The sequence below is a fragment of the Balaenoptera ricei genome, chromosome 13 (genome assembly GCF_028023285.1).
Source record: "Balaenoptera ricei isolate mBalRic1 chromosome 13, mBalRic1.hap2, whole genome shotgun sequence".
Classification (NCBI taxonomy): Eukaryota; Metazoa; Chordata; class Mammalia; order Artiodactyla; family Balaenopteridae; genus Balaenoptera; species Balaenoptera ricei.
This window is the reverse complement of record NC_082651.1, coordinates 64,142,361-64,165,244: the sequence shown is the minus strand read 5'-3', so window position 1 is coordinate 64,165,244 and position 22,884 is coordinate 64,142,361. Positions and strand designations below refer to the sequence as shown.

Here is a 22,884-nt window from a genome sequence, read left to right as displayed (position 1 = left end):
TTTGTCAGTAACTATAGCTATAAGCTTTCTCTAGGGCTGAAGAAGGCTGTCTGGGTTATCGACAATTCAAATGTTTATAATGTAATAATTAAGGCAAGGAAGAAAAGCAAGATGACTTTCAATTATTTTTAAAGAAAACAATAAAGATGACCAACAACATAGTGGGCAGCCACCGACCACATTCTCTTTCACCAATTTCTCTTGCTGCCTCCTAGAAAGGGAAGGCTTCCTCCGACTATAAAGATGCCTGGTCTCTTTCGTCATTTGTCATTACTTAAAATTATTTAAAATTCCTATTAGTAGGTGAATAACATTTTTCATTGAGGTTATATATTTTCAATGGGCCTTTCTAGTCATTTAATGATGAAACAATTTAAAACATATAAATATTCTTGAAATTGCTCAGTACAGAACTCACATCATTATAATCTTATGTTTGGCCTCTGGAAATTTTATACAAAGTCAGATTTGAATTCAAAGTAGAAAAAAATGGAACTAAACATGCAAAAGTTTTTGTGAGGTGGATGGTGTGTATGTGTTTTTAAAGAAAGTATAATTGCTTAACCAGATACCCTTGTTTCTCTGACTGAAACATCAGTAAAACCAGATCCCAATCCAGAAAAGCTTGCTTTACCACAAACATATCAAATCTTTATTGGGCTATAAGGAATAGAGAACTAACCTCTCTTCCTAATACTATAATATTACAGTTTAGATAATGAAGTATATATAGTAGTTATCTTCTCGTGAAATTTCACTCTAGAAAAATCTCCATTCTGAGGTGACGCCATGATCTTTTATTTGGTTTATTGTTTCTCTGGAAGATTCTGTCAGCACCATGAGCCACACTGAGTACTTATTCTGTTGTGAGGTTTATGAAGAAAAAAACCAAAACAGAATAAAAAACTTGTTCACTGAAAATAAAAAGTGAACAAAAAAGACACCTCATCATTTCTCTAGTTTATCAGTAAATCATTGCTAAAAGGGAGAGGGGCAGGTGATTATTATATGAATAAAAGATGATTAATTATACATCAATTCTATTATTTCACCAACAGTATCTATCATAATTTTTAAAAGATGATAGTGAATAAGTGGGTCATTAACTTGGAATACTTTAAAAACAACTCAACAGTAAAGATTATTAAACAACCATTAATATTCCAGTCGAATGAAACATTCTTTTTTTTTTTATTTTTTAAATTTTTTTTAATTTTTAATTTTATTTATTTATTTATGGCTGTGTTGGGTCTTCGTTTCTGTGTGAGAGCTTTCTCTACTTGCGGCAAGTGGGGGCCCCTCTTCATCGCGGTGCGCGGGCCTCTCACTATGGCGGCCTCTCTTGTTGCGGAGCACGGGCTCCAGACGCACAGGCTCAGTAATTGTGGCTCACGGGCCTATTTGCTAAGCGGCATGTGGGATCTTCCCAGACCAGGGCTCGAACCCGTGTCCCCTGCATTGGCAGGCAGATTCTCAACCACTGCGCCACCAGGGAAGCCCCGAATGAAACATTCTTAATGAAGACCAACATTTGCTACATATTAAATTAGCTAGTTAGAAAATCTTTTTTAAAGTCAATAATTCAAATAGAAATTTTATATTAATTTTAAAAGTCTGATCCATTAATTTGGATCTGGCTCACCTCTTATTGTAAACAAGAACTGAGGTAGAAAAATGACAGTCAGTAGCTAAAAGCCTAAACAATCAAAAATAGATAACTGAATTGTAAATAATCAAAAAATATATTTTCTATGGAAACCTAAACCCAGATTTTACAAAGGCGCATCTACTCTCCATAATTCAACATCTATTTCTGCATAGTCTTATAAAGAGAAGATTTATACAAGTGTAACATATCAAACTTTTACATTCCAAAATATTCCATCTATAGGCAAACTAACATGTTAATTACATATTACCTTACCAACTCATAAGCTGATGGCCAATGGTGCTTTATATATCGATACTCTGTATTTAGACTTAATTGCATACATCTGAAAGTAAGGAATTAAAATACAATTTCCTGTGTATACTTTTCAATGATTTTGATTGTCTTCCAATTTAGGAATCACTGACACTATTGAATGAAATTAAGTTCCATAAGATTGTAACTTGAGTACAAATGAATCCCCATTTCCCAGTGATCACTGAGATGGCCAAGAAAATATAAAGGAAACCTTTATTAATATTATAACCTTGGGAAGGGTATCAGTGACACCACATACCCCAAAACTCCAGGGATTTCTATAACATATAGTAGGTAAAGACCCATCACACAGAAGGGCAAACCTACCAGATTTACTGAATGTAAAAGAACAATGCATTTGTCTAGGAGACACAACATCTAATAGAAAGCACAAAGAATGGACTTAAAAAGTGGGCAGTTAAGTGCAAGACATATAATTCAGATCTCTCAAGGGCCTTTGGAAAGTGACATACATATCAGAGATTTAACCCAGCCACTTATTACCTAGGAATTTACACTAAAGAGAAAACTGGAGGGACGTCCCTGGTGGCGCAGCAGATAAGACTCCGCACTCCCAATGCAGTGGGGCCTGGGTTCGATCCCTGGTCAGGGAACTAGGTCCCACATGCATGCCACAACTAAGAGTTTGCATGCCACAACTAAGGAGCTGGAGAGCCGCAACTAGGACCTGGTGCAACCAAATAAATTAATTAATTATTTTTAAAAACCTGGACAAATCTGCAAAGATGTATGTTTTATGATAATCACAATAATTCATAATAAATTAGTAATAGTGAAAACTATAAATAATCTAAATGTCCATTCATAAGAAATTCGTATATGATTTTACCCAAATAATGGAGTATTATAATACATATATGCAAATTTTCACTGACATGGAATGAGCTCTATAATATGCTGTTGAAGGGAAAAAAAGATTAAAAATAATATGTGTATTATGAATAGTTACACACATGAAGAGAGAGCTGCAAAGATTACCACCGAAACACAAATGGGAGTTGTCTCTGGGTGGCTGGATATTTGATAATTTTTACTTACTTTTTATAATTATTAGTATTGCTTAAATTTTCTAAATAAATGTATACTGCCTTTGTGATCAGAGAAAAATTCTCTTCATGTTGGAAAAAGAAAGTATATTTATTTTTTAATACCATAATTGATTTGGGAGAAATCATCTTAATAATTGGAAAAATCCATTAAGATATAGATTCAAAGATGTTTATCATAGCACTGTTTATAATAGTAAAAATAGTACTAAATGATCAATAGTGAATTTGTTAAGTAAATTTTGGAATAACTATATAAAGGTTTACTATGAAGCCATTAAAAATTACAACAAAGATGTATCCATCACTAGCTCAGTGACCTTGGAATATTACATGTCCTCTAGGTATCAGTTTCCTCATCTGTAAAATGGGGATAAAAAGAACACTTATAGTGTTTCCCCTAGCTTATTAGCTATATCCTATTGTCATAGAAAACAAAAAACCTGATGTTCATGAGCTTCCTCTAATATCACAAACCCCTATTTCAAAACCAACTTTGCTATATGCTTCAAGAAAAAAAATCTCAAAATCAACATTCAATTTGGCTATCAATCAAGCTAAGAAAATATGAATCTAAGACTACAAAGGCAACGTATATCAATGTTAAAAATAGGGAATTCCTGCAACTTCTAGGCTATTAAACTGCTATACATATTCTCAAACTAAGCTTGTTTATTCACCTATACATGTAGAAAAAAATAGTGTTAGAAGATAGAAACAGGCTGATCAGGATGCCTGTGGCACTGAGACAGGCCCCAATAAATCACCCAGATTACAGTGACAGAGGGAACTGGCATCCCTACTTAACTGAACGATAAAACAATTTAAATATACATACTCGTTAGCTTCATCAGTTTTACCATCACTGTACAAACATCTACTTTGTTGCTTTAAAGAGTTGAAACCAACCTGCCATGGTCTTCCCCAATCGAGTGGAATAGGAAAGGCTCCAAGCCATGTTCCTACAAAACTAGAAACCGTAGTGATCTGGAGACTATTCTCCCAAATGGATGTAACCCTATAAAACACAAATATATAAATTATTGGTGGTATATATCTTAGCTGCTGGGGAATCAAACAAACAGCATAAATTAACACTATACATATATATATGTTCTGTTCATTTAAAATAAGCATCTCAAATTGACACATAAATATTTGCCATGAATCATTAACAATTAATTGGTAAGAAGATACAAGTGTTTTTCAGCTGGAAAGGTAATATATGCACATAGTGAAAATCAAACAATACAAAAGAGTGTCTGCAATGAAAGCTAAGTCCTCCTCTCACCCTTATCATCAACTCTGATTCCTTTTCCCGGAAATAACTGCTATCACCAGCTTATTACATATCCTTCCAGAAATATTTTATACATACACAAATAAACACACAATTTTGTTTCGAATGATATATGCACATCTGCATATATACACTCATATATGTATATATCCTTCAAAACAAAACTCAAATGCACCATGTTATAAACCCAGTTTTGCTGTGTGATTTCCCTTGTTAACAGTTTTACTAGTATTCCATTGTCCAAAGGAAGCATCATTTATTCAACTAGTCCCTTACGGCACATTTCATTAAAGCAAAGCAACTCTACATGGTGGGGAAGGAATAGAGAATGAGAACAAAATATTACAAAAGATCCAGTGATTCTGCCTATCATTCTAATTTATTAAGTGCACATCTTAGAGTGTAAAGGTAGACATAAAAGACATCTTAGAGTGTAAAGGCAGAAAGACATCTGTCAGTCTCTTAATAAGTCTTGGTTTCAGCCTGCCCCTCATAGTGTGATCACTTAACCATGTGGAATAAGAGTCTACTTACAGTCGAGTAAAACCCCACCACCATACAGTAACTGGAGTCCAAATATTCAACTGTTTCAAAAGCAGTGTTTAGTTATTATGAAGTTTATGAAAAGCAGTTTCTTCCAGCTAGTGTGCAAAAAGGGGAAAACACTTGTTTTGTTAGATGACTGCTTTCATTAGAAATAGGCCAATTACTACACACAAAATGTACACTGAATTAAAGTAATCCTGAATGACAAGTCAGTGCATAAACCAATGTCCCATCACCTGTCCATCTCATTACCACCCCTCCCCCACTACACAAGTTAGGAGCCTTAGCCTGTTTCTATTGAAAACTGGGGCTGGAAGAAGATTGGAGGCAATCACCATACATCCAAATTTGCGTTATTTGCTGGGCTTTATTGTTCTTTTTTATTTTGTGATACACTTAAAAATGCACGTCAATTTCTTCAACTAGCGTTCAACAGAACATAGATCTGTTCCAATCTTGGAGAGAAAAAACTGGTGAGTTGAATGTAAAGAGAGAATTGTACTGTTCAGGCAATTTAAAGGATTTTCTAAGGTAATTTTTGACTTTATGTGGTTGACAAATGTTGACTACCTTTCACTTAACACACAACTTCCTTGTGTTGCAATATGTAAAGTGATGTGCCTAGAGATATAAAGTCTGGTAGAGCTTCAGAGCAGAGTTTACTTTCTGCTAAGAAGAGTTTACTTTTTCCATTTTATGAAAGAGGAGGAAGTTAAGCTGAATTTGGAAGAATGGGGAGTATTTGGTCTTGAAGAACTGGAGAAAGAACTGCACAGCAGGTAAAGAGAACGTAAGTAAAATTGGTTGAGGCCAAGTGGAAGAATGGGAAACAAAACTGGAAAAGCAGGTTAGAGTTAGGATTTTTTAAATAACAGCTTTATTGAATACAGTAAAAACTTGCCACAGAAAACCCTTTTCCAGCCATACAATTCACTTAAAGTGGACAATTCAATGTTTTTAGTATATTAACAGAGTTGCGCAACCATTACCCAAAACAAAACCCTTTACATTAGCAGTCACTCCTAGTTTCCCCTTCCCTCTAGACCTGGGCAACCACTAATCTACTTTGTCTATGGATTTGCCTACTCTGAACATTTCACACAAATGAAATCAATGTGAGGTCTTTTGTGACTGGATTCTTTCACTTAGCATAATGTCTCCAAGGTTCATCAGTTTTGTAGCATGCAAAAATACTTCATTCTTTTTTATTGCCAAATAATATTTTATTACATGGATATACCACACATTTTATATTTTCCAAGCATCAGTTGATGGACACTTGGGTTGTTTTGACTTTTTGGCTATTACACATAATGCTACTATAAACATTCATGTACAAGTTTTGTGTGGACATATGTTCTCATTTTTCTTGGGGGTATACTAAGGAATAGACTTGCTGATAACTCTATGCTTAACCTTTTGAGGAACTGCCAGACTGTTCTTCAAAGCAGCTAAGCTATTTTATATTCCCACCAGCAGTGTATGATGGTTCCAATTTCCACATCCTTTCTAACACTTGTTACTACTGATTACAGCCACCTTAGTGGGTAGTGAAGTGGTATCTCATTGTGGTAGATTTAGGGTTAGGATTTTAGAAAAGCCTTAAAAGTCAAACTTAAAGAAGTCCCTGAAGGTTTTTAATCAAGGCAGCAATATGATAAGAGCTAAGTTTCAATAAGATTTATGTACATGTCTTATCTAACCCCTAAGCTCCAAGTTCCTCGGACTAAGGGGCAAGATCTATGTCTTCACATTTTTCACTGTTACAGCACACTTGTGGCCATCTTATATTTGTTAAAATAAGTGCAAATATCCAAGAGGCTGTTCTCTATTTTGTTTGATGTTTTAAGAGTGTTAATAATCTTACATATAATAAACATAGAAAAAATGGAGCCAAGACCTAGTTTTAAAATTAGAAGAAATCTGTAGCCTATCTTTTTAAATTAAAAATTTACATTTATTAAAATTATATAAATATCTTTAAAATCAAAGATCACAATTAGACTAATAATAATAATCCCTCCCCACTCCTGATTTCTGCTTCTGAGGCAGACACTTTCAACTCTTCACTGTTTCTTCTATGTACTTCAAATTTAAAAGAACATACATGTGTAGATTTTCCAGATTTACTTACTTTCTGCTTTCTACAATGGAAGAAGAGGATTTAGAACTCTTTACCCACAAGCCTCCCATCCCCACATACACATTTCTCTATAACTCTCATCCTCTTTGATGGTAATATCGCCTCTTCTCAGCTGGATCAATAGCACAGTATCTACATTATTATGATTATGGAAATATTCATCATAGCTGAAGCACACAGCAAACCATAATTACATTCCTTTCTTAGAGTAAATTTTTAATTTTCTTTGGATATTAAGAATGCCTCTCAGACTTCCCTGGTGGTGCAATGGTTAAGAATCCGCCTGCCAATGCAGGGGACACGGGTTCGAGCCCTGGTCTGGGAAGATCCCACATGCCACGGAGCAACTAAGCCCATGCGCCACAACTACTGAGCCTGCACTCTAGAGCCTGCGAGCCACAACTACTGAGACTGCATGCCACAACTACTGAAGCCTGTGCACCTAGAGCCCATGCTCCACAAGAGAAGCCACTGCAATGAGAAGCCTGCGCACCACAACAAAGAGTAGCCCCCGCCCACCGCAACTAGAGAAAGCCCGCGCGCAGCAACGAAGACCCAAGGCAGCCAAAAAATAAATTTATTAAAAAAAAAAAAAAGAATGCCTCTCTTTTTTACCCTCCATTTGCTTACGTACCTATCACTAAGTCATCGTCAAATATTCCAGAGAAACCAAACATCACCTGTGAGTGCCCTACACCATCTTGTGCATTCCCTTTGCCTCTCTCAGTGCTTTTGGGTCTCCATTTTCCTGAATTCCAAGACTTCTTCCTGTTGTTTTCCCTTTTCTTTTTTTTTTTTAAAGCACCTCCCTTTAATAGATTCCTGAGAAAGGGTATGTGGAAAACAGATTTTAGAGATGTTTAAAGTCTGAAAATGACTTTACTATAATTGTTGGAAATCATTTTGTCTCAGAATGTTGAATTGCTCCGTTGTTTTCTGATTCCCTCCTGAGAAGTTCACAGCCATTTTGGCTCCCAGTTCTCCATTAAGTATCATGTTCCCTACCCCCCCCCCATACCCCCATCATCCTCTCTGGGAGAATTTAGAATCATCTCTTTATTCCTTGTTATCTAAAATTTCACAATAATGTGTCTTGGAGTGGGTCTTTTCATCCATTATGCTGGAAATATATGGGCTTTCTTAATTTAGACTCTCAGGTTTTTAGTTCTTGAAATTTTCTTTTGTTTAAAGACTTGCTTTCTGATGCTCAGATCCCATATTTTTGCCTTTTTGTTTGACTCAGGGATCTTTTCAACTTGGCCTCTACTTCTGTTGAATTTTTCTACCATATTTTTTTAATTCCCAAGAGCTTTATTCTTCTCTGAATATTACTTTTGATGACCTCCTGTTCATGTTTTATGGATGTAAAAACTATACATTTTTAAAGGTTATCTTCTGGTCTTTATATTGCTTTTATTTCTACTGGGGTTTCTTTTTTGTTGTTTTCATTTCTGGATTTCACTTTACAGGTGTTCCTCAAATGTCTAGTGATTCTTCATTATCATTCTACTTGAAAGTAAAACACTATACATGATATGTCCAGAAAAGGCAAATCTGTAGAGACAGAAAGTATTTTAGTGGTTGTCTGGGATGGGGGCTGAGGGGGTGGGTGGGAGAGAAGGGTGGGGATGGAGGACAACTGCTAATAGGCATAATTTCTTTTGGGGGTGATGACATGTTCTAAGATTAGATTGTGATGATGGTTACAAAACTGTACCTATACTAAAAACCATTGAACTGTACACTGTAAATGGGTAAGTTTTATGGGATGAAGTTATTATCTCAATAAAGTTATTTTTTAAAAACAACAAAAAAGTGAAACTCTATAAACAGTCTACTAGATGTTCACTGTACACAAGTAGCATGATTCAATTGGTGGGCTTCACTGTTCCAGGAACTGGGTAGGAACCCTGCCTTTTAGAGAAACCACAAATGTCAGTATCTGTAGGTTTTTTTGGTACCATTTTTCCCAGAAGGAAATCATTTCAATATTCTGCCTAGATGGTATAAGCCTGGCTGTCAGTGTTCTGGGCCCAGCAGGTGAAAAGGACTAGGCATAAGGTGAAGACTCATTGCTTAGTATGTAGAATTTCATTTAAGCCTTATTTCCTGAAGAGGTTGTAGCAAATAGGCTCAGGATCTGGGGGTAGCCAGAGTGGTTGGGGGTACATCTTTCCTTTCTCCATCTTCCCTTCTCCCCCTGTATAACTTCCATTGCTATAATATTCATATAGTATTTATATTCTGTTCTGAACCCCAATTCATTCAACTATTTTCTTGATATAGTAAGCCCCCTTATGTACAAACTGAATAATTCCTTCATCTGGGGAAACTGTCTTCTATCATATCTTTGAATTATTTTTTGTTTTGTTTTTTAGGGGCACTAACTTGTCTTAAGTTGATCTCCTTTGTCTGTCCTCTATATTTATCATTTCTTCTCTAATTGCTTTATTCTTCCCAACCCCCCTTAGCCTTCATTCATTTTGATTAGCTCAAACCTTTCCTCTATGCTACAACTTGATTTTCTAATGTATCTATGTTTCTAATTTATGATCTGGATTCTCAACTTATTTCATTAATTCTGCAGTTTCCTTCTCCACCTCATTTTCTTTAATTATCTCATCTTTGAGCTCTTATTTTATTGCATTCATATCCTTAATAACATTTTTTCTGTGGTAAACTGTGCAGAGCTTTTTTGTTTGTTTTTGCTCCTTGGGTAGTATTTTCTTCCAGGCTGGATTCCTTATCTTCTACATGCCTTTTCTTCTTTTATAGTGTTTTTAGGGGTTGCCATGCCATTTCTCTTCATCTTGCCCACACTTCACATGGTCAGGCTGCCCAAACTACCCATTTGCTGGGATAAAATGAGTACATTACCTTTGAAGGTGCCTTCCCATCTTAACCAACATCAATTTTTCCTGTCTTGAAGCAGCATTTTGAGGAATGGATGTTCTTTTCTATCAAATTTTCTGTGACATGAGTCAGAAGGAGAGAATGGAGGCAGAGAGCCAGGGTAAGGGAAATGCTGTCTTTGAGATTTAATTGGTAATATTCAGCTGAAATTTAATAAATGGTGGTTCTATACATTAAACTTTAAAATATTTTTGACCAGAGCTATGCATCCCATTAAAAATCAGATGAAACTACTGTAGCACAGTCTGCCTCCATGGTAGAGCCCAGTAGGCAGCAGCCCTGGGAGACTGATAAAAAGTATAAATAGCACTGATGGGGATTCAGGGAAACTGGCACACTGTCGAGGGGTGTGTGTGTGTGTGTGTGTGTGTGTATGTGTGTGTGTGTGTGTGTGTGTTATATATAAAATTAAATTAAAAATATGTACATAGATAATAATAGAGTGGAGATTAACCAAGATGGCGGAGTAGAAGGACGTGCTGTCACTCCCTCTTGCGAGAGCACCAGAATCACAACTGGCTGCTGGACAATCATTGACAGGAAGACCCTGGACTTCACCAAGGAGGATACCCCACGTCCAAGGACAGAGGAGAAGCCACAGTGAGATGGTAGGAGGGGCGCAATCAGAGTAAAATCAAACCCCATAACTGCTGGGTGGGTGACTCACAGACTGGCGAACACTTATACCACAGAAGTCCACCCACTGGAGTAAAGGTTCTGAGCCCCACGTCAGGCTTCCCAACCTGGGGGTCAGGCAACGGGAGGAGGAATTCCTAGAGAATCAGACTTTGAAGGCTAGTGGGAATTGGATTGCAGGACTTTGACGGGACTGGGGGAAACAGAGATCCCACTCTTGGAGGGCACACACAAAGTAATGTGTGCATCAGGACCCAGGGGAAGGAGCAGTGAGCCTGGGGGAGACTGAACCAGACCTACCTGCTGGTGTTGGGGGGTCTCCTGCAGAGGCGAGTGGTGGCTCTGTTTCACCGTGGGGATAAGGACACTGGCAGCAGAGGTTCTGGGAAGTTCTCCTTGGCGTGAGCCCTCCCAGAGTCTGCCATTAACCCCACCAAAGAGCACGGGTAGGCTCCAGTGTTGGATTGCCTCAGGCAAAACAGCCAACAGGGAGGGAACCCAGCCCCACCCATCAACAGTCAAGTGGATTAAGGTTTTACTGAGCTCTGACCGCCACAGCAACAGGGAGGGAACCCAGCCCCACCCATCAACAGTCAAGTGGATTAAGGTTTTACTGAGCTCTGACAGCCACAGCAACAGTCAGCTCTACCCACCACCAGAGCCTCCCATCAAGCCTCTTAGATAGCCTCAACCACCAGAGGGCAGACAACAGAAGCAAGAAAAACTATAATCCTGCAGCCTGTGGACCAAAAACCACAGTTACAGAAAGATAGAGAAGATGAAAAGGCAGAGGGCTATGTCCCAGATGAAGGAACAAGATAAAACCCCAGAAAAACAACTAAATGAAGTGGAGATAGGCAACCTTCCAGAAAAAGAATTCAGAATAATGATAGTGAAGATGATCCAGGACCTTGGAATAAGAATGGAGGCAAAGATTGAGAAGATGCAAGAAATGATTAACAAAGACCTAGAAGAATTAAAGAACAAACAAACAGAGATGACCAATACAATAACTGAAATGAAAACTACACTAGAAGGAATCAATAGCAGAATAACTGAGGCAGAAGAACGGATAAGTGACCTGGAAGACAGAATGATGGAATTCACTGCTGCGGAACAGACTAAAGAAAAAAGAATGAAAAGAAATGAAGACAGCCTAAGAGACCTCTGGGACAACATTAAACGCAACAACATTCGCATTATAGGGGTCCCAGAAGGAGAAGAGAGAGAGAAAGGACCAGAGAAAATATTTGAAGAGATTATAGTCGAAAACTTCCCTAACATGGGAAAGGAAATAGCCACCCAAGTCCAGGAAGCGCAGAGAGTCCCATACAGGATAAACCCAAGGAGAAACACGCCGAGACACATAGTAATCAAAGTGGCAAAAATTAAAGACAAAGAAAAATTATTGAAAGCAGCAAGGGAAAAACGACAAATAACATACAAGGGAACTCCCATAAGGTTAACAGCTGATTTCTCAGTAGAAACTCTGCAAGCCAGAAGGGAGTGGCATGATATACTTAAAGTGATGAAAGGGAAGAACCTACAACCAAGATTACTCTACCCGGCAAGGATCTCATTTAGATTTGATGGAGAAATCAAAAGCTTTACAGACAAGCAAAAGCTAAGAGAATTCAGCACCACCAAACCAGCTCTACAACAAATGCTAAAGGAACTTCTCTAAGTGGGAAACACAAGAGAAGAAAAGGACCTACAAAAACAAACCCAAAACAATTAAGAAAATGGTCATAGGAACATACATATCGATTATTACCTTAAACGTGAATGGATTAAATGCCCCAACCAAAAGACATAGACTGGCTGAATGGATACAAAAACAAGACCCATATATATGCTGTCTACAAGAGACCCACTTTAGACCTAGGGACACATACAGACTGAAAGTGAGGGGATGGAAAAAGATATTCCATGCAAATGGAAATCAAAAGAAAGCTGGAGTAGCTATACTCATATCAGATAAAATAGACTTTAAAATAAAGAATGTTACAAGAGACAAGGAAGGACACTACATAATGATCCAGGGATCAATCCAAGAAGAAGATATAACAATTATAAATATATATGCACCCAACATAGGAGCACCTCAATACATAAGGCAACTGCTAACAGCTATAAAAGAGGAAATCGACAGTAACACAATAATAGTGGGGGACTTTAACACCTCACTTACACCAATGGACAGATCATCCAAAATGAAAATAAATAAGGAAACAGAAGCTTTAAATGACACAATAGACCAGATAGATTTAATTGATATATATCGGACATTCCATCCAAAAACAGCAGATTACACGTTCTTCTCAAGTGCGCACGGAACATTCTCCAAGATAGATCACATCTTGGGTCACAAATCAAGCCTCAGTAAATTTAAGAAAATTGAAATCATATCAAGCATCTTTTCTGACCACAACGCTATGAGATTAGAAATGAATTACAGGGAAAAAAACGTAAAAAGGACAAACACATGGAGGCTAAACAATACGTTACTAAATAACCAAGAGATCACTGAAGAAATCAAAGAGGAAATCAAAAAATACCTAGAGACAAATGACAATAAAAACACGACGACCCAAAACCTATGGGATGCAGCAAAAGCAGTTCTAAGAGGGAAGTTTATAGCTATACAAGCCTACCTAAAGAAACAAGAAAAAGCTCAAGTAAACAATCTAACCTTACACTTAAAGAAACTAGAGAAAGAAGAACAAACAAAACCCAAAGTTAGCAGAAGGAAAGAAATCATAAAGATCAGAGCAGAAATAAATGAAATAGAAACAAAGAAAACAATAGCAAAGATCAATAAAACTAAAAGTTGGTTCTTTGAGAAGATAAACAAAATTGATAAGCCATTAGCCAGACTCATCAAGAAAAAGAGGGAGAGGACTCAAATCAATAAAATCAGAAATGAAAAAGGAGAAGTTACAACAGACACTGCAGAAATACAAAGCATCCTAAGAGACTACTACAAGCAACTTTATGCCAATAAAATGGACAACCTGGAAGAAATGGACAAATTCTTAGAAAGGTATAACCTTCCAAGACTGAACCAGGAAGAAATAGAAAATATGAACAGACCAATCACAAGTAATGAAATTGAAACTGTGATTAAAAATCTTCCAACAAACAAAAGTCCAGGACCAGACGGCTTCACAGGTGAATTCTATCAAACATTTAGAGAAGAGCTAACACCCATCCTTCTCAAACTCTTCCAAAAAATTGCAGAGGAAGGAACACTCCCAAACTCATTCTATGAGGCCACCATCACCCTGATACCAAAACCAGACAAAGACACTACAAAAAAAGAAAATTACAGACCAATATCACTGATGAATATAGATGCAAAAATCCTCAACAAAATACTAGCAAACAGAATCCAACAACACATTAAAAGGATCATACACCACGATCAAGTGGGATTTATCCCAGGGATGCAAGGATTCTTCAATATACGCAAATCAATCAATGTGATACACCATATTAACAAATTGAAGAATAAAAACCATATGATCATCTCAATAGATGCAGAAAAAGCTTTTGACAAAATTCAACACCCATTTCTGATAAAAACTCTCCAGAAAGTGGGCATAGAGGGAAGCTACCTCAACATAATAAAGGCCATATATGACAAACCCACAGCAAACATCATTCTCAATGGTGAAAAACTGAAAGCATTTCCTCTAAGATCAGGAACGAGACAAGGATGTCCACTCTCACCACTATTATTCAACATAGTTTTGGAAGTCCTAGCCACGGCAATCAGAGAAGAAAAAGAAATAAAAGGAATACAAATTGGAAAAGAAGAAGTAAAACTGTCACTGTTTGCGGATGACATGATACTATACATAGAGAATCCTAAAACTGCCACCAGAAAACTGCTAGAGCTAATTAATGAATATGGTAAAGTTGCAGGATACAAAATTAATGCACAGAAATCTCTTGCATTCCTATACACTAATGATGAAAAATCTGAAAGAGAAATTATGGAAACACTCCCATTTACCATTGCAACAAAAAGAATAAAATACCTAGGAATAAACCTACCTAGGGAGACAAAAGACCTGTATGCAGAAAACTATAAGACACTGATGAAAGAAATTAAAGATGATACCAACAGATGGAGAGATATACCATGTTCTTGGATTGGAAGAATCAACATTGTGAAAATGAGTATACTACCCAAAGCAATCTACAGATTCAATGCAATCCCTATCAAATTACCAATGGCATTTTTTACTGAGCTAGAACAAATCATCTTAAAATTTGTATGGAGACACAAAAGACCCCGAATAGGCAAAGCAGTCTTGAGGCAAAAAAATGGAGCTGGAGGAATCAGACTCCCTGACTTCAGACTATACTACAAAGCTACAGTAATCAAGACAATATGGTACTGGCACAAAAACAGAAACATAGATCAATGGAACAAGATAGAAAGCCCAGACATTAACCCACGCACCTATGGTCAACTAATCTATGACAAAGGAGGCAAAGATATACAATGGAGAAAAGACAGTCTCTTCAATAAGTGGTGCTGGGAAAACTGGACAGCTACATGTAAAAGAATGAAATTAGAATACTCCCTAACACCATACACAAAAATAAACTCAAAATGGATTAGAGACCTAAATATAAGACTGGACACTATAAAACTCTTAGAGGAAAACATAGGAAGAACACTCTTTGACATAAATCACAGCAAGATCTTTTTTGATCCACCTCCTAGAGTAATGGAAATAAAAACAAAAATAAACAAGTGGGACCTAATGAAACTTCAAAGCTTTTGCACAGCAAAGGAAACCATAAACAAGACGAAAAGACAACCCTCAGAATGGGAGAAAATATTTGCAAATGAATCAACGGACAAAGGATTAATCTCCAAAATATATAAACAGCTCATTCAGCTCAATATCAAAGAAACAAACACCCCAATCCAAAAATGGGCAGAAGACCTAAATAGACATTTCTCCAAAGAAGACATACAGATGGCCACGAAGCACATGAAAAGATGCTCAACATCACTAATTATTAGAGAAATGCAAATCAAAACTACAATGAGGTATCACCTCACTCCTGTTAGAATGGGCATCATCAGAAAATCTACAAACAACAAATGCTGGAGAGGGTGTGGTGAAAAGGGAACCCTCTTGCACTGTTGGTGGGAATGTAAATTGATACAGCCACTATGGAGAACAATATGGAGGTTCCTTAAAAAACTAAAAATAGAATTACCATATGACCCAGCAATCCCACTACTGGGCATATACCCAGAGAAAACCGTAATTCAAAAAGACACATGCACCCGAATGTTCATTGCAGCACTATTTACAATAGCCAGGTCATGGAAGCAACCTAAATGCCCATCAACAGACGAATGGATAAAGAAGATGTGGTACATATATACAATGGAATATTACTCAGCCATAAAAAGGAACGAAATTGAGTCATTTGTTGAGACGTGGATGGATCTAGAGACTGTCATACAGAGTGAAGTAAGTCAGAAAGAGAAAAACAAATATCGTATATTAATGCATGTATGCGGAACCTAGAAAAATGGTACAGATGAGCCAGTTTGCAGGGCAGAAGTTGAGACCCAGATGTAGAGAATGGACATATGGACACCAAGGGGGGAAAACTGCGGTGGGGTGGGGATGGTGGTGTGCTGAATTGGGCGATTGGGATTGACATGTATACACTGATGTGTATAAAACTGATGCCTAATAAGAACCTGCAGTATAAAAAAACAAACAAAACAACTAATACTAAACTTTCATTGGGTTATTTGTATGGAAATATGTTAATATAAATGTTTCAGACATTAAAAAAAAAAAAAATATGTACATAATAAAATTTAAAAATATATATATATATATATATTTCAAATTAGAACTTCAGTTTGGCAACATTTATCAACTTCTTTTGACGTAGGAATTTTACTCCAGAAATCTAGTATACAGAAATCCCTGCACAAGTATAAAAATGATATAGTACAAAGATGTTAATAACAACATTATTCATAATCATGAAAATTCGATAATAACCCTCAATAGGAAATTAGTTAAATAAATCATGGTACATGAAATACTTATAATGATGATTAATTGCCAAGATTCATCTCATCTCTGATGATTAGGTTAATTAAATCATGGTGATCCCATTCTCTTTCCCAACAATTAGTTTATGAAGACTCAAGAAGGACAAGCTGCTGCCATCTCACTACCAGCCCAAGGACAAGAACTAGGAGAATCAGTAAGAAGCACCAGCCACTGTGTATCTGTATCTAGAATGACACAACCTGTGTTCTGTGAGATCATCAATTTCCTTATTGCTCAACCCAATATAAGCTGAACTTTTCCATTACTTTTTTTTTGGGGGGGGGCCTTTTCTGAATAAGACTGCTATGAACACTCATGTACAGTTTTTTTTTTCAATTTTTGAATTTTATTTTATTTATTTTTTTATACAGCACGTTCTTATTAGTTATCCATTTTATACATATTAGTGTATACATGTCAATCCCAATCTCCCAATTCATCACACCACCACCACCACCCTGCCACTTTCCCTGCTTGGTGTCCATACGTTTGTTCTCTACATCTGTGTCTCAATTTCTGCCCTGCAAACTGGTTCATCTGTACCATTTTTTTGGTTCCACATATATGCGTTAATACACAATATTTGTTTTTCTCTTTCTGACTTACTTCACTCTGTATGACAGTCTCTAGATGCATCCACGTCTCTACAAATGACCCAATTTTGTTCCTTTTTTATGGCTCAGTAATATTCCATTGTATATATGTACCACATCTTCTTTATCTATTCGTCTGTTGATGGGCATTTAGGTTGCTTCCATGACCTGGCTATTGTAAATAGTGCTGCAATGAACATTGGGGTGCATGTGTCTTTTTGAATTATGGTTCTCTCTGGGTATATGCTCAGTAGTGGGATTGCTGGGTCATATGGTAATTCTATTTTTAGTTTTTTAAGGAACCTCCATACTATTATCCATAGTGGCTGTATCAATTTACATTCCCACCAACAGGGCAAGAGGGTTCCATTTTCTCCACACCCTCTCCAGCATTTGTTGTTTGTAGATTTTCTGATGATGCCCATTCTAACCAGTGTGAGGTGATACCTCATTGTAGTTTTGATTTGCATTTCTCTAATAATTAATGATTTTGAGCAGCTTTTCATGTGCTTCTTGACCATCTGTATGTTTTCTTTGGAGAAATGTCTGTTTAGGTCTTCTGCCCATTTTTGGATTGGGTTGTTTGTTTTTTTAATATTGAGCTGCATGAGCTGTTTATATATTTTGGAGATTAATCCTTTGTCCTTGATTCGTTTGCAAATATTTTCTCCCATTCTGAGGGTTGTCTTTTCATCTTGTTTGCAGTTTCCTTTGCTATGCAAAAACTTTTAAGTTTCATTAGGTCCCATTTGTTTATTTTTGTTTTTATTTCCATTACTCTAGGAAGTGGATCAAAAAAGATCTTGCTGTGATTTATGCCAAACAGTGTTCTTCCTATGTTTTCTTCTAAGAGTTTTACAGTGTTCGATCTTACATTTAGGTCTCTAATCCATTTTGAATTTATTTTTGTGTATGGTGTTAGGGAGTGTTCTAACTTCATTCTTTTACATGTAGCTGTCCAGTTTTCCCAGCACCACTTATTGAAGAGACTGTCTTTTCTCCATTGTATATCCTTGCCTCCTTTGTCATAGATTAGTTGACCATAGGTGCGTGGGTTTATCTCTGGGCTTTCTATCCTGTTCCATTGATCTATATTTCTGTTTTTGTGCCAGTACCATATTGGCTTGATTACTGTAGCTTTATAGTATAGTTTGAAGTCAGGGAGTCTGATTCCTCCAGCTCCATTTTTTTTTCCTCAAGATCGCTTTGGCTATTTGGGTTCTTTTGTGTCTCCATACAAATTTTAAGATTTTTTGTTCTAGTTCTGTCAAAACTGCCACTGGTAATTTGACAGGGATTGCATTGAATCTGTAGATTGCTTTGGGTAGTATAGTCATTTTCACAGTATTGATTCTTCCAATCCAAGAACATGGTATATCTCTCCATCTGTTGGTATCATCTTTAATTTCTTTCATCAGTGTCTTATAGTTTTCTGCATACAGGTCTTTTGTCTCCCTAGGTGGGTTTATTCCTAGGTATTTTATTCTTTTTGTTGCAATGGTAAAATGTCATCTCCAAACAGTGAGTTTTACTTCTTTTTTCCAATTTGTATTCCTTTTATTTCTTTTTCTTCTCTGATTGCCGTGGCTAGGATTTCCAAAACTATGTTGAATAATAGTGGTGAGAATGGACATCCTTGTCTTGTTCCTGATCTTAGAGGAAATGCTTGCAGTTTTTCACCATTGAGAATGATGTTTGCTGTGGGTTTGTCATATATGGCCTTTATTATGTTGAGGTAGGCTCCCTCTATGCCCACTTTCTGGAGAGTTTTTATCATAAATGGGTGTTGAATTTTGTCGAAAGCTTTCTCTGCATCTATTGAGATGATCATATGGTTTTTATTCTTCAGTTTGTTAATATGGTGTATCACATTGATTGATTTGCGTATATTGAAGAATCCTTGCATTCCTGGGATAAACCCCACTTGATCATAGTGTATGATCCTTTTAATGTGCTGTTGGATTCTGTTTGCTAGTATTTTGTTGAGGATTTTTGCATCTATATTCATCAGTGATATTGGTCTGAAATTTTCTTTTTTTGTAGTATCTTTGTCTGGTTTTGGTATCAGGGTGATGGTGGCCTCATAGAATGTGTTTGGGAGTGTTCTTTCCTCTGCAATTTTTTGGAAGAGTTTGAGAAGGATGGGTGTTAGCTCTTCTCTAAATGTTTGATAGGATTCACCTGTGAAGTCATCTGGTCCTGGACTTTTGTTTGTTGGAAGATTTTTAATCACAGTTTCAATTTCATGACTTGTAATCGGTCTGTTCATATTTTCTATTTCTTCCTGGTTCGGTCTTGGAAGGTTATACCTTTCTAAGAATTTGTCCATTTCTTCTAGGTTGTTCATTTTATTGGCATAGAGTTGCTTGCAGGAGTCTCTTAGGATGCTTCGTATTTCTGCAGTGTTCGTTGTAACTTCTCCTTTTTCATTTCTAATTTTATTGATTTGAGTCCTCTCCCTCTTTTTCTTGATGAGTCTGGCTAATGGTTTATCAACTTTGTTTATTTTCTCCAAGAACCAGCTTTTAGTTTTATTGATCTTTGCAATTGTTTTCTTTGTTTCTGTTTCATTTATTTCTGCTCTGATCTTTGTGATTTCTTTCCTTCTACTAACTTTGGGTTTTGTTTGTGCTTCTTTCTCTAGTTCCTTTAGGTGTAAGGCTAGATTGTTTATTTGAGATGTTTGTTGTTTCTTGAGGTAGGATTTTATTGCTATAAACTTCCCTCTTAGAACTGCTTTTGCTGCATCCCATAGGTTTTGGATCGTCGTGTTTTCATTGTCATTTGTCTCTAGGTATTTTTTGATTTCCTTTGATTTCTTCAGTGATCTCTTGGTTATTTAGTAACGTAGTGTTTAGCCTCCATGTGTTTGTGTTTTTTACATTTTTTTCCCTGTAATTGATTTCTAATCTCATAGCATTGTGGTCAGAAAAGATGCTTGATATGATTTCAATTTTCTTAAATTTACTGAGGCTTGATTTGTGACCCAAGGTGTGATCTATACTGGAGAATGTTCCATGCGCACTTGAGAAGAAAGTGTAATCTGCTGTTTTTGGATGGAATGTCCTATAAATATCAATTAAATCTATCTGGCCTATTGTGTCTTTTAAAGCTTCTGTTTCCTTATTAATTTTCTGCTTGGATGATCTGTCCATTGGTGTAAGTGAGGTGTTAAAGTCCCCCACTATTATTGTGTTACTGTTAATTTCCTCTTTTATAGCTGTTAGCAGTTGCCTTACGTATTGAGGTGCTCCTATGTTGGGTGCATATGTATTTATAATTGTTATATCTTCTTCTTGGATTGATCCCTTGATCATTACGTAGTGTCCTTCCTTGTCTCTTTTAACATTATTTTAAAGTCTAGTTTAAAAAAAAAAAAAGTCTAGTTTATCTGATATGAGTATTGCTACTCCAGCTTTCTTTTGATTTCCATTTGCATGGAATATCTTTTTCCATCCCCTCACTTTCAGTCTGTATGTGTCCCTAGGTCTGAAATGGGTCTCTTGTAGACAGCATATATATGGGTCTTGTGTTCGTATACATTCAGCAAGCCTGTGTCTTTTGGTTGGAGCATTTAATCCATTCACATTTAAGGTAATTATCGATATGTATGTTCCTATGACCATTTTCTTAATTGTTTTGGGTTTGTTTTTGTAGGTCCTTTTCTTCTCTTGTGTTTCCCACTTAGAGAAGTTCCTTTAGCATTTGTTGTAGAGCTGGTTTGGTGGTGCTGAATTCTTTTAGCTTTTGGTTGTCTGTAAAGTTTTTAATTTCTCCATCAAATGTGAATGAAATCCTTGCCACGTAGAGTAATCTTGGTTGTAGGGTCTTCCTTTCATCATTTTAAATATGTCATGCCACTCCCCTCTGGCTTGTAGAGTTTCTGCTGAGAAATCAGTTGTTAACCTTATGGGAGTTCCCTTGTATGTTATTTGTCGTTTTCCCCTTGCTGCTTTCAATAATTTTTCTTTGTCTTTAATTTTTGCCGATTTGATTACTATGTGTCTCGGCGTGTTTCTCCTTAGATTTATCCTGTATGGGACTCTCTGCGCTTCCTGGACTTGGGTGGCTATTTTCTTTCCCATGTTAGGGAAGTTTTTGACTATAATCTCTTCAAGTATTTTCTTGGGTCCTTTCTCTCTCTCCTCTCCTTCTGGGACCCCTATAATGCAAATGTTGTTGTGTTTAATGTTGTCCCAGAGGTCTCTTAGGCTGTCTTCATTTCTTTTTATTCTTTTTTCTTTATTCTGTTCCACAGAAGTGAATTCCACCATTCTGTCTTCCAGGTCACTTATCCGTTCCTCTGCCTCAGTTATTCTGCTATTGATTCCTTCCAGTGTAGTTTTCATTTCAGTTACTGTATTCTTCATCTGTTTGTTTGTTCCTTAATTCTTCTAGGTCTTTGTGAAACATTTCTTGCATCTTCTCGATCTTTGCCTACATTCTTTTTCCAAGGTCCTGGATCATCTTCACTATCATTATTCTGAATTCTTCTGGAAGGTTGCCTATCTCCACTTCATTTGGTTGTTTTTCTGGGGTTTTATCTTGTTCCTTCATCTGGTACATAGTCCTCTGCCTTTTCATCTTGTCTATCTTTCTGTGAATGTGGTTTCATTCCACAGGCTGCAGGATTGTAGTTCTTCTTGCTTCTGCTGTCTGTCCTCTGGTGGATCTCCATTACTTATAGATGAAGATATACTAACTAAGAATACTGTGCAAGGAGGGGTAGATTATACACACATACAATTAAAGGCATTCCCGGGACTTCCCTGGTGGCACAGTGGTTAAGAATCCGCCTGTCAATGAAGAGGACACGGGTTTGAGCCCTGGTCCGGGAAGGTCCCACATGCTGCGGAGTGACTAAGCCCATGCACCACAACTACTGAGCCTGCGTTCTAGAGCCCAAGAGCAACAACTAGTGAGTCTGCGTGCCACAACTACTGAAGCCTGCACATCTAGAGCCCATGCCCCGCAACAAGAGAAGCCACCACAATGAGAAGCCCGCACATCGCAATGAAGAGTAGCCCCTGCTCGCCGCAACCTAGAGAAAGCCTGCATGCAGCAACGAAGACCCAATTAATTAAAATTAATTAATTTTAATTAATTAATTAATTAAAGAAAAGGACAGTCCCAATAAGTGAAAAAAGAAGTTATAAAGCAGTAACTAGTATAACCATTTTTGTTTTTTTACATATGTTTTTGCATAGATAAAATTGGAATATATAAAATCTGTTAGTAATGGCTGCTCTTTACATAGCATTCTAAGATCTTTAACTTTTGATGTTTTTCTATTATTTGAATTTTTATAATAAATATATATTCTTTTGTAATAAACACAATAAAAAGAAATAAAGCATAAATTCCTTTCTATTCACTGATTTACAGTAGCACTGATATTGATTTATTCTCATTTTATAAATTTCCATAATAAAGCCAACAGAATTCTATGGTTAATGGCTAATTTCTTCATAGTTAAGAAATGTATACATATAGTTAATAGGGCTGAAAATAGAATAAATAGTTCACTATTCTGTGAATAAACTTAGAAGTGACTACATATTACAGATCAATCTTCATGACAATGAGTTCTAAGTAACTGTCCACATTATTTGA

At 36.6% G+C, this 22,884-nt stretch overlaps 1 protein-coding gene across 3 annotated transcripts in view; it reads right to left on the bottom strand.

The window, feature by feature from the left end:
* The window catches only part of PIGF (phosphatidylinositol glycan anchor biosynthesis class F), a 45,960-nt gene that overhangs the window by 12,033 nt on the left and 11,043 nt on the right, over window positions 1-22,884 (bottom strand). For all 3 annotated transcript variants that reach the window (XM_059943421.1, XM_059943422.1, XM_059943420.1), the window contains exon 5: window positions 3,943-4,051. In XM_059943421.1, the coding sequence (XP_059799404.1) occupies window positions 3,943-4,051 (109 nt within the window). The remainder of the gene's footprint in view (window positions 1-3,942; window positions 4,052-22,884) is intronic.